Source organism: Phyllostomus discolor, chromosome 11 (genome assembly GCF_004126475.2).
Source record: "Phyllostomus discolor isolate MPI-MPIP mPhyDis1 chromosome 11, mPhyDis1.pri.v3, whole genome shotgun sequence".
Lineage (NCBI taxonomy): Eukaryota > Metazoa > Chordata > Mammalia > Chiroptera > Phyllostomidae > Phyllostomus > Phyllostomus discolor.
In genome coordinates this window covers 72880668-72892281 of record NC_040913.2, presented here as the reverse complement: position 1 = coordinate 72892281, position 11614 = coordinate 72880668, and the positions used below count along the sequence as shown (strand labels likewise).

Sequence of the window (11614 nt, the reverse complement as noted above, 5' to 3'; positions counted from 1 at the left end):
TGTAGTGGGTTGGATAGTGGCCCCTAAGAGATATGTCCACCTGGACCCTCAGAATGTGACCTTATTTGGAATGAGGGAACTTGCAGATACAATTGAAATGAAATCATTCTGGATTAGGACAGGTCCCAAACTCAATGATGCATGTCCTTATAAGAAAAGGAGAAGACACTCAGAGACACAGGGGAAAGACATAAGGAAGACAGAGGTGAGAGGTGCATGGAAGTCAAGAAATGCCAAGAATTGCTGGAGCCACCAGAAAGCAGGACAGAAGCACGGCCCAGATTCCACCCCCCCCCCCCCCGGGCCGCAGAGCCTGCAGAAGGAGCCAGCCTGCAGAAGTCTGACACCTGATCTCAGACTTCTGGCCTCCAGAATTATGAAAGGATAAATGTCTGTTGTTTGAAGCCACCAAGGTCGTGGTCATTTTTCATGGAAGCCTTGGAAAATCAGTACACTTACTGATCATTACCTCCGTATGAATCAATGTCAAGGAGATGGACTTGGTGGTCTCAGGTACAACACAAACTCAGACTACAGAGACGCCAGTGCCCAGAGATCAGAGATGCCCTAAGAGGTACCGCAGCAAGGCAGCTCTGCAACCCAACCTCCGCCGATCACAGAATGTAGGCAGATGCCCATTCATACTCTCTTTGATCATCTCCTCTCTGATGTATTTGTTTGATTCTGCTGCTGTTTTTAAAAAGGTTAAAATAACTGTGGCTTAATTGAGATAAAAGTTTATTTCTCTCTTAAGAGCCTTAAAAATAAGCAGTCAGGGCCAAAATGCTGGCTCCACACCGTTGGACACCCAGGTTCCTCCCCCTACCTGGTTTTTCTCTCATCTGCAACACATGGTTGCCGTCTTATGGCTCAAGGTGGCTACATCAGTTCTTACCATCACACCTGCATTCCAGGCACCAGGAAGGGGAGAGGTGGATGTGGGGGATCTGCCTTTCCTGTTTCACGGCAGACCTGGAAGCTACCCACTGCAGCTGGCCAGAACTTAGTATGTAGTCACACCCAGCTGCAGGTAAGGCTGCAATAGGACTAGGGTGAGGCCATGTGCCCAGCTAAAACTTAAGGGATCTAACACTAAAGGATGGAGAGAAGAACGGAGAATGAGTAGCAACTTCAGCTCACAGGAGACAACAAACACAGGCTTGACTTCTCAGTGGCCTCTCCAGTCTGGGGCCTGCAGAGATGGGGGAAAGGCCCAGAAATGGAAATCCAGGAATGGAAGCACTCCACCACACTGCTGACTGAGTGTAGGGTGAAACAGAGCCTTGGAACTGTGGGAAACAGCAGGAATAAGATGAGCACGAAAAGGCTAGGCATAACAGTGTTCTGCCTTCCCGGTCATACCACCCCCTGTTGTAGGTTGAATTGTGTCCCCCCAAGATATGTTGCAGTCCTAACCTCCAGAACTTGTGAATGTGATCTTATTTGGAATTAAGGTTTTTGTAGATGTAATCACGTTAAAATTAAGTCTTATTGCCCTGGCTAGTGTGGCTCAGTGGATTGAGTGCCAGCCTTCAAACCAAAGGGTCACTGGTTTGATTCCCAGTCAGGACACATGCCTGGGTTGCAGGCCAGGTCTCCAGTAGTGGGCGTGTGAGAGGCAACCACACATGGATGTTTCTCTCCCTCTCTTTCTTCCTCCCTTCCCCTCTCTCTAAAAGTAAATAAATAAAATGTTTGGGGGAAAAAAGAAGAAGCCACAAACCACAAATGTTTAAAAAAAATAAGTCTTACTGAGTTAAGTTGGGCCCTGGTCCAATAACTGGTGGTTGGTTTTTTTTTTTTTATCTTCACCCAAAGATATGTTTTCATTGATTTTTGAGAGAGAGAGAAACACAGATTTAATAGAGAAACATCAATCAGTTGCTTTCTGCATGTGCCCACACTGGGGATTGAACCCGCAACCTAGGTGTGTGCCCTGACCAGTGATCAAAACTGCAACCTTTTTTGGTGTATGGGACGATGTTCCAACCAGCTGAGTCACCCAGCCAGGGCTGATGCTCCTCTAAGAAGAGGTAAATTTGGACACAGACACATAGATGAAAAAGGCCATGTGAAAAATGGGGGAAGAATTGGAGTAATGCAGCTACAAGCCAAGCAACCAAGGATGGCCCCAAACACCACAAACAACAAGAGGCAAAGAGAGATTCATCCCCAAGAGCCTTCAGACAGCATGATCCAGCCAACACCGTGACTATGGCCTTGAAGCTTCTAGAACTGCGAGAGAACACATTAATGTGTGGGGTCATTTGTTGTGGCAGCCCTAGCAAACTAGTACACTATCTTTTTTCCCAGTTCCTTAGAGCCCCCTTCTCACAAACCTGACTATGTCTCATAAAGCACTGACATCTGGAAGTGTTCTCTGTCCTAAACCTTCTGCCCACCCTTAAAATTTAGCTCATTATAAATGCTGCATTGGGCAATGATAGGGTGAACCGGACCGGAACCAAATGTCAGGCACAGGCCAGACCAGGGTCTGACTGTGAAAAGAGAGCCAGAGGAGAAGATGTGTACAATGACGTGGGTATGGAGCCAGCAGAATTAGCGTGAGGTGCGGAGGGACCTACAGAGACCCAAGGCAAGTGGGTCCGGGATCCAGGCTGTGGACAGAAGCAGGGCCATACAAGAATCAAAACCAGGTGACCTGAAACTAGTCCCAGCTCCATACTCTAACGACACCACTTGCACTGGAGAAACCATTCCAAACTGTTTTTACATACAGTCCCTCCTCTAGTCCTCCAAAGCAGCCTGCGCGAGCTGAGTGGAGCAACAATAAAATCTCCATTTGATTCACTGGCAGACAACGTGTCGGAGATGCATGGAACTTGCTCCGTGTCATGTGACGGATAATTAGCAGCGTGTGGAGAGAAAAGAAAACAAACTCCGGAGTCTGACAGACCCTATTTGATTTTTATGAGGCTCTGTTTTTTATTTGTGTCACAGCAACACAACATTTCTAGTGACACCAAATAAAACAGTGGTATTTATTTGTGCTCAATGAATGATCGTTTCTTCCCTTCTCCCTTTCTTACTTGTTTTTCAGCTGTAAATTCTGTGCTCTTTCTACTACCAGCCAGTGTTGCATTTCACTCACTAAAGTAATCTTGGCTTCTCACAATTCGCCTCTCCAGAAGTCAGTTTCTCCATCCATTTTATCAAAGGATTGCACCAAATCATTTCTGTGGTCTCTCCCAGTTAGCTTAGGTGGGGCGAGGGGGGAGGGGTAGGGTGGAACACTCCGATTTATATTTTTCCCAGATCAACCTTGCCAAGTCCACGCTTGTTGTACTTCACATCTCCATCAGGGGGCGCCTAGCATCACTTATGCCTTGGGTGGAGCTGATGCTAAAGGTGCTAAGCTCTGCCTAGGACTTCGCAGAACTGTAGGAGAGCCAGGCACCCCAGAAATGCTCATTCCCCTTCTGAAGGCAAGAGAGGGGAGAAAGTCTTAGTCCCCACTTACTTTATAGACGGGGAAAACATTCTGATTTTCTTTAATCTCATAATGGGATGAGCTAGTGACAGATTAGATGGCCTTCTGGAGTATCTGCTAATCAAACTGAGCTATGCATTGTGCTTCAACCAGTCACTAATTAGCCTAAGGCCGATGATATTTAGGGTTCTTTGCACGGGGTGGGGGAGAGCATTAGCAGTCCTCTCCACACCGGGCGGCCACTTCCCCTCTGGGCAGACACACAAACAGAGATGTGGTCTACCAGGAGGCCGGAGAGGAGCCTGGATCTTGGTTTCAGGATGGAAAGATAAAGGGACACTATTTCCGTGGCCTTCCCCTGTGTCCCCTGGACAAGAGGGAGAAGCTGCTTCTACTCTATCAAGTGTTGCAGAATTGAGCTGGTGTGCAATGATAGCCGAGGACCACAGCCTGCACGTACCACCATTCCCCAGAAGAATCTACCATGCAGAGACTCCGAAGAAAATCTGTCGTAGGCCTCCCCCTTGCCCTCATTCTGCCTGCTCCTTAGCACTTCCTCGGGAAGATGCAGTCACTCCTCGCTCCCTCTCCTCCAACTCAGCCCCCTCCTCCCTGTCGTTTCTGCCCCACGCCAGTTCCCGCTAACAGACTCTGGCAGGGCCAGGGGTTCCACGGGCTCTTTCATTCTCGCTGGTCTGTAAGTCTTCACAGCTCTGGGTTCAGAGGATGGTTGTTTGTCTTCCACAGTTCAAGTGCTCAGGCCTCACGCTAACACAAGCAGTCTGCTCCCCATCCTAGGGTGTAAACCTCCCTCAGCCTGACGCCTGGCCACAAGTTGCTGGAGATATGACCTGAGCGGCTGCTTCTCCATCTGTCAGATACACCGGTGACAATTTGCAGACGGAGCCCACAGCCCCAGTGCAAGTCTAAACACTCCAAAGGAGTCTGACAGCTGGCACACGGGTACATGTCAAACAAGACTCAAGCAGTGTGAGTTCCTGGATAACGTTCAAGGACATTTCCACAAACCGGAATCCAGCTCCACTCCACCCCCTGCCCCAAATCATCCTTCCCCCGTGCCTAGGACTGACTGGGCAACTTCCTTCAGTGATGCTGGGAAACTATTCAGAGGCAGGGAGAGGAGGCTCTCTTACTTATTCTCAGATGAAAGCAAGCCTTCCTTCTCCTCTAAGGGTTCAAAAGTTGAGCCCGTGCCCAGAAACCTTCTAACCTCAAACGGCAGAGATCTCACACTGCTCTGGGTCCAAAATGAGAAGTCAACTTTGGTATGCAAACATCCTAAGAAATAAAACCTGGGCCCCCGGAGAAAAGAGAGCAGCCCAGGTCAGGCCCACTTCACAGGGAACACCCTTATGTGGAAATCCACCAGGCTTATCCCGAGGGCAGATCGCGGTTTATAGGCCCGGAGCCCCTGAACCGGGCCAATGCATTGTGTGCTGCTGTCGCACATCACATTAAACTCTTTATGATTTACAAGCTACCCTGTAAATCAGCCCAGACAATGGCCTTAGCTCATGGAGTTTAAAGAAGAACTCACAAAAAACGATCCTGTGATTTCCACAGAAATTTTCTTTCCATAGAAAACTGCCTGATAAGGTTCATAAAAATTGGAATAAGAAAAAAAAAGATCAAACTGGTTCAAACTTGTAACTCCAGTTTTTTGTTTTTGTTTTTGTTTTTTTTTTTTACTTTCAGAGGATAAGATAGATTTCTGCAGCCCAGGAAAGGGAGTGGGACGGTAGAGGTTATGACAAGAATGGGAGACGTCAGAATATATTTATAACCCAAGGCATTTGCCCAACACAATGCTCTGTGCCTCCAGAAATGCACGTGTACAGTGCAGGACAAAGCTGGCCCCTGCTGGCAACGGGCTCCTATGAAGCCACCATCGGCTTGTAGCACCGGGGCTGACACACGCTCCATGTGCCCTGATCCCGAGCCCAGCAAACCCAAAGCTAAGGACACTTTGCTCAAGTCCTGTGGGTAGCGTGGCTTTGCTACTCACTTGAGCTGGATTCCAGGAGTTGGGGAAAGGATGGGGAGGCAGGAGTGTCAAAGGTTCGAGCTTGGCCCCCTTTATCCAAGCCAATATTTCATTTTCATGTCATGAGGATTAGGAAGAAAGGGACAAGGATTAGTCCTAATGTATTGCCTCTGTTAAAAGCCAGCTCTAAAAAGGGAGTAAGTGGATTATGAAAAGAAAACAAATGGAGAAAAAACAGGGCATGGATGAACTGCATTCAGTAATATTTATTAAGTTGATTTTTAAAAGCAAAGAAGGGATCCATTCTAATGGTTCGCCTTCCTGTGAACCTCGGAGTCCCCCAGGCCCCGAAGAAGCCCTTCTGACACTGTCGTGAGGTAGATCAGAGCCGTTCCGTGTCTAAAGTGAGGCTGGTGCTTGGAGAACTGTGGTGAGGAAGCCAGGGACGCAACTCCCAAACCTTGACTTTTTTTAGCTTCCTGCTCTCAGCCTGGGCTGCCGAGCCCAGAGAACACTGACTGGTCCATCAGGTCTGGGGGTTCGCGGGAAGGAATAGAATGAGGGGTGCTCTCCCTGCCCTAAGCACATGCACACCAGTGAGCAAGGTGCCGGCCAAAGCTAGCCCCGCTGCTCCAAGAGTGCAGCTGAGCGCAGGCAGCTGGACTCTCCAGCTGCTGAGGTATCCGTGAAGTTCAGGGAGGGGGTTTAGGAAACCTCTCCCAGAAAGAAAGAGAGGGGATGGTAAAAACCTGCTTGGTAAGGGCTCCCCTCCCCCTCGGCTCCCACCTCCCCTTCAGGTGGCCCAGTCATCAGGCTCTGGAGGGCAGAGTTTTCCAGCTGGGAAGCTCTGCGGGGCTCATTCTAAACAGAGAGAGGCCAGAGCTTTCCAAGGGTTCTGGATCAACGGAGCTGTGGTTCCTTGTCCTTCAAGGCCTAAGAAATCCCCCAGGAAGCCCTGGAAAAAATGAAGACAGCAGATCTTGGGGTGGGGACACACAGGGTGGGGACAGGAGAACTAGAGGGGAGGGGGGTCAGAGACCCTGGAAAACACATAACTGCACAAAAACATCCGGGCCCCACCCACACCCCCTGGGTCCTCGCTCCCCTCTGTCCTTCATACCCTAAGTGGATTCTCACCTTCAGAGCTACCAGACCTTTCAAAGAAACCAGAACTGAGGCCAAGGACTTGGGAGGGGCTCCAGTGGTCTCTGCGAGCCCAAAGCCAGCCCAAAAGGTGGCCAGGGATCCGGGTGACCACAGAACTAAGGTAGAAACTCGAAACTTGACTGACCAGGCGGGCCAGAGGCCTCGGGCGCAGCAGCACTTTCCGGGCGCGCACACGGGACGCTGGGGTGGAGAACAACCCGCTCGCCCTCCTCCGTTTCAGTCCTAGGGCCGAACGGGTGGGATTCGGGAAAAGAATGGACCGTGGTGTCCATTTTTTTTCCCTAATCCATGTACCTCCTGCTTCAAATGCGGAGCCCCTCCCCAGCTCCACCTACTCCCACCAAACCCCACACTCCGAAGACTGACCAGAGGAGACACCGAGTGCATCCTGATCCCGAGCTGTCCGCCCCTTTGCCGCGGTTACCTACCTGTCGAGCCGTGGGAACTGCCTGGACTCCGCGGAGCTGGTCAGGGCCGCAGGGGTGCGAGAAGCGGAGACAGCGGCGGGGTGCTCCTCTGGCCGGCAGCCGCACAGCAGGCGGCGGAAGGCGCGGCGAAAGTCGGGGCTGCGGCAGTAGATGAAAGGGTTGAAGGCGGAGTTGGCATAGCCTAGCCAGTTAAGGGCGAGGAAAGCCCGATTGGGAACCAGAGAGGGGCCCCCGAGGGCGCGCACTACGTTGGACACAAAGAAGGGCAACCAGCAAAGAGTGAAGGTACCCATGATAAGACCCAAGGTGCGCAGGGCCCGGTGTTCCCGGAGAGACAGGAGGCGCGCCGGCCTGCGATCGCCGGAGGACGCCGCTGCGGGCGAAGAGCAGGGCCCCGCAGGGGCTGGGGACGGAGATCGAGGCGCAGCCGGCGGAGACTCCTCTGGCGGGAAGCGGCCCAGCTCCCGACGCAGCAAGCGCAGCTGGCGCGTAGCCACGACGAAAACTCGCGCGTAGACGAAGAGCATCACAAGCAGCGGAAGATAGAAGGAGACGGAGGAGGAAAGCAGCGCGTAGGGCATGTTGGAGGCGAAGGAGCAGCAGCGCGGGTTGGAGTGGCAGCGCTGCGCCTCGGCGTCGGCCCCTGCGCGCCACCATTTGCTCATGATGGGCGCAAAGGACACGGCGGCGGACACGACCCACACGAAGACAACGGCTGCCCGGGCTCGGCGTTTAGTGACCAGCGCGCGGTAGCGCAGTGGGTTGGTCACCGCCAGGTATCGGTCTACCGCCAGGGCGCACAAGGTTTCGATGCTGGCGGTAACGCACAGCACGTCCACCGAAGTCCACAGCTCGCAACAAGTGGCGCCCAGGGGCCAGTGGCCAGTCAGCCCCAAGGTGGCCCCCGGCGGCACTACCAGGAGTCCTACCACCAGGTCCGCCGAGGCCAGAGAAGTTACGAACACGTTGGTCATGGTCTGGAGTCGCGGTGTCCGGGCGATGGCCACGATAACCAACAGGTTGCCTCCCACGGTGGCCAGCACGGCCAGAGTCAACAGCGCCCCCGCCAATGCCACTGCCCACGGCACCCCTGAGAGCCCACTCGTGTTGGCAGTACTGGGTGCCAGGGTGGCGACATATGGCCACGAGGGCAGGGAGCCGTTCCCGTCTGGCCGCGGAGCCATTCCCACGTCGTGCACCGAGCGGGAGCGAAAGAGGGAAAGGAGCTCCCAGCTCCTGCGACTCAGGGGAGGGGACAGCGGGGCGTGGGAGCGATCTCCCGGGCCTGGGCCATCTTCCCTAGTTGACTGAGAGAGAAAACTTAGCCTACCCAGTCCCTCCCCCCCCCCCCCCCCCCCCACTTAGTGCCACCACTGGGGCGGGGTGGGGGGTGCGGGGAGTGGCGGCCCTTAAAGGGGCAGCGGCCCACAGTATCAACCCTCGGCGTCGGGAAGGGAATTGAAGGGTAGGGAGGGAAGCGAGATGGATGCCCGACTTCCCCTTTAGCCAAATCTGGAGTAGGGAGGCCCTGACTCCTCTGCCAGGATGTGCTCGCTCCTGCCAGGACCAGTGCCACGCACTCGGCACGGCATTGGTCGGCACTGGTTTCCTGGCCTCCTCACTTGCTGTGTCAGAGGAAAGGGTAACCCTTTCCATGCACAGGAGCCCCTCAGCCAAGTGGGAGCCCTCCCCTAAGATACAGTAAGCTAAGTAAGAGAGGGCGGTCAGTATCCCCTCTTCTCCCCAGAGGTCATTTCAGTGAAATTTGTCCCCTTTCCCTCTACTTCACTTACCCTCCCTGCCCCTCTGTTATTCTGTTCTGGCTTCCCTCCCCCACCCCCACCCCCACCCCAGCTACTGGGGCAATTCATCGTTTTCTCCAGCCGGCTCATTTGAATTTTGATCTGGCCTCCTGCAGCCTGGGATGCTGACAGTTTCGAATCCTCCATCTCCCCCAGTTCACGTCGCTCTTCCACACACATTTCCATCTTGACATTTTCTAGATGGGCCCCTACTCTGAAAAACCTTCTGTCGTGCCCTGACCGGTGTGGCTCCTTGTTTGGGCTCCCACCGCAAAAGGGAAAGGTCACGGTAGGATTCCTGGTCGGGACACACGCGTGGGTTACAGGTTCCCCGTCAGGGCCCACGCGAGAGGCCGCCATTGCACACTGATGTTTCTCTCCCTCTCTTTCTCCCTCCCTTTCCCTCTCTCTGGGAATAAATAAATAAACTTTTTCAAAAAAATAAATAAGTAAAACCTTAAAATCATTTTTTTAAATCTTCCACTGTAAAGATATGTTAAAAACCAATGAATGGGGTTGAGGGTGAGGCTTGCCTACATGGCCCCCAACTCTCCACAAATATTTCATCACCACTGTCCCCGTGGGAACGTGTCCACTCGACTTTCTTGAAGATTTTATTCGTGAACTTTGAAAAATTAAGCCCTGGCTGGCGTAGCTCAGTGGATTGAGCGCAGGCTGGGAACCAAAGTGTCCCAGGTTCGATTCCCAGCCAGGGTACATTCCTGGGTTGCAGGCCATAACCCCCAGCAACCGCACATTGATGTTTCTCTCTCTCTCTCTCTCTCTATCTCCCTCCCTATCTCCCTCCCTTCCTTCCCTAAAAATAAAATTAAAAAAAAAAAAAGAAAAATTAGAAGACATTGAGCCGAGGAATTCACATGTGGTTCACATGTGGCATGTGCGAGTGTACGGAATGAAAGGCCTGGTGTTTCGGTGCTCCGGAAGCCTCTCGTGCAGTCTCATTAAAGGTCCCCTTGACCTGAAGAGGCCCAGAGCTGACTTCCCCTCACCCAGATTTACAGCTGACTCTCCCAGCAAAGCTATTCCAGTCTCTAAGCCAGTTCCTCGGAAACTGGGTGTGGGGAGGCGAGGCTGGAAAATAAGCCCCTGGGTTCAAGGTCAGGGCCAGGAAGATATAATACCTTTATTAAGTCCTATCAGAAGCTGACTTGAGCTGTCTTGCTTCCTCCCCTGAAACAATGAGACAAAAAGGGGAAAAATTATCATGGAAAATGCCTCCAGGGCCATGCCTTAGCGTGTCTCTTCTGAACAGCTCTATATTTCAAAAGAGTGCTGTATAGTCTCTGGCCTAAGTAATCCCTCTGGGAGGCTGAGCCAGGGGTTGGGAGTTTGAAAGCCTGGAGGGGAAGTGAGGACCTAAAATTATCCCTGAGGAAAAAGAACCAGTTTCATCTCCCAGGGACCCGGCAGCTCACCCATGAGCCGGGTTTGTCGCTGGCTCCCAAGCAAATGACTTCCGCGACCAGGCAGTACCCCAAGCTGACCGTGGTCGCCGAGGCAATGGCTAGAGGCTGGAGGCGAAGAGGCTCAGGCTCAGCCCCAGCCCCTGCGCCAGGTCGGAGGAGTGGAGGCCCCCCTTGGCCTGAGTCTTGGCTCCGGCCTCCTGCTGGTCCCCAAGGCAGTCACTCCCAAGTTGTTTTTGCAACACCCCAGAGTGTTGCCAGTTATCTCAAAGGGGTGTCATAAGATTCTTAAAGAGTAACCTCTAAAACAAATCCATGCCATTCAGCAATCCGCCCCCCAACCCCAGGACATCAGGATTGATGGGGGAAGGGAAAGCGGAGCCAGGAAGTCAAGCAACTTCAAAGGATGTCAGTGTTTTACAGGTTGACCTTGTTATTCTGAAGAAGAGCATAAAAATGTTTACATTAAAAAAAAATTCCTTCACCACGCGAGTGTGCCTGGGTTTGGGAATGGTTATGCCGGTAACCATAGGAGGCTGTGAGGACAGGAATTCCAGGCCTCCGGGAGCCGAGGTTCTTCTGAGCCAGCGGAGCAATGGAGGCACCGGGCGCACTTGCTCCTCTGCTGGGGGGGAGGGGCGCGGGGACCCTCCTCCCGGAGTTCTCCGTCTGGCCTTCCCCTGGCTCACTCTGATGGCAGGGTGAAAGGCTCTTCCTCTTGCCACTTCGGCTTCTTTTTAAATTTAATCTCTCGAGTAGGTCACGCAGTCACCTTTTCAACCATCAAACTACACAAAATGCCTTCATCCCGGTTTGTCTGTCCCGAGCAGGTCACTGCCATTTCTCTCTTGTGTATCGTTCCAGTAATATTTTACATAAAAATAAGTCAATACAAATACATATGCTTTTGTCCTTTCTTTTCTACACTAATAGTAGTAAAATGTACCCAATTTTCTGCACCTTAATTATTTTATTTTCTAAGATTTTATTTATTTATTTTTAGAGAGAGGGGAAGGGAGGAAGAAAAAGAGGGAGAGAAACATCAATGTGTGGTTGCCTCTCATGTGTCCCCCACTGGGGACCTGGCCCCCAACCCAGGCATGTGCCCTGACTGGGAATCGAACCACCAACCCTTTGGTTTGAAGTCCAGCACTCAATCCACAGCCACACCAGTGAGGGCTGCACCTTAATTATTTTAATTTAACAATCTGTATTGGTAACTCCTTCATACCAATACACAGAAGTTTCCCGTTCTTAGTATTCTGCTGTATGGATACACCACAACCTATGAATGAAACTGGTTAACTACTGATGGACATTTAATTTTCTCCCAATCT

At 52.1% G+C, this 11614-nt stretch overlaps 1 protein-coding gene across 2 annotated transcripts; it reads right to left on the bottom strand.

Annotated features, from left to right (window-relative positions):
* Window positions 1-5600: 5600 nt before the first annotated feature.
* Window positions 5601-8565, bottom strand: ADRB3 (adrenoceptor beta 3). 2 transcript variants are annotated; one of them, XR_004899951.1, is made up of 3 exons: window positions 7052-8565; window positions 6594-6845; window positions 5601-6411 (listed from the first exon to the last, which is right to left on the bottom strand). XR_004899951.1 is itself a non-coding variant. In XM_028526744.2 (3 exons), the coding sequence occupies exons 1-3, from the start codon at window positions 8233-8235 to the stop codon at window positions 6383-6385; spliced, it is 1311 nt and encodes a 436-aa protein (XP_028382545.1). In that variant the 5' UTR covers window positions 8236-8565; the 3' UTR covers window positions 5601-6382. The 2 variants fall into 2 exon arrangements, 1 of the variants encoding a protein (XP_028382545.1); XM_028526744.2 differs by having other exon boundaries at window positions 6748-6845.
* Between the last annotated feature and the right edge of the window lie 3049 nt (window positions 8566-11614).

Bases quoted from the DNA above. Each gene is read 5' to 3' on its own strand.
- ADRB3 (XM_028526744.2), bottom strand. From the start codon at position 8,235: ATGGCTCCGCGGCCAGACGGGAACGGCTCCCTGCCCTCGTGGCCATAT. The intron at 6,846-7,051 runs GTAGGTAACCGC...GTTCGGCCCTAG, and splicing joins CAGTTCCCACGGCTCGACAG to GACTGAAACGGAGGAGGGCG. The intron at 6,412-6,747 runs GTCAGTCAAGTT...CATTTTTTCCAG, and splicing joins CGAGGCCTCTGGCCCGCCTG to GGCTTCCTGGGGGATTTCTT.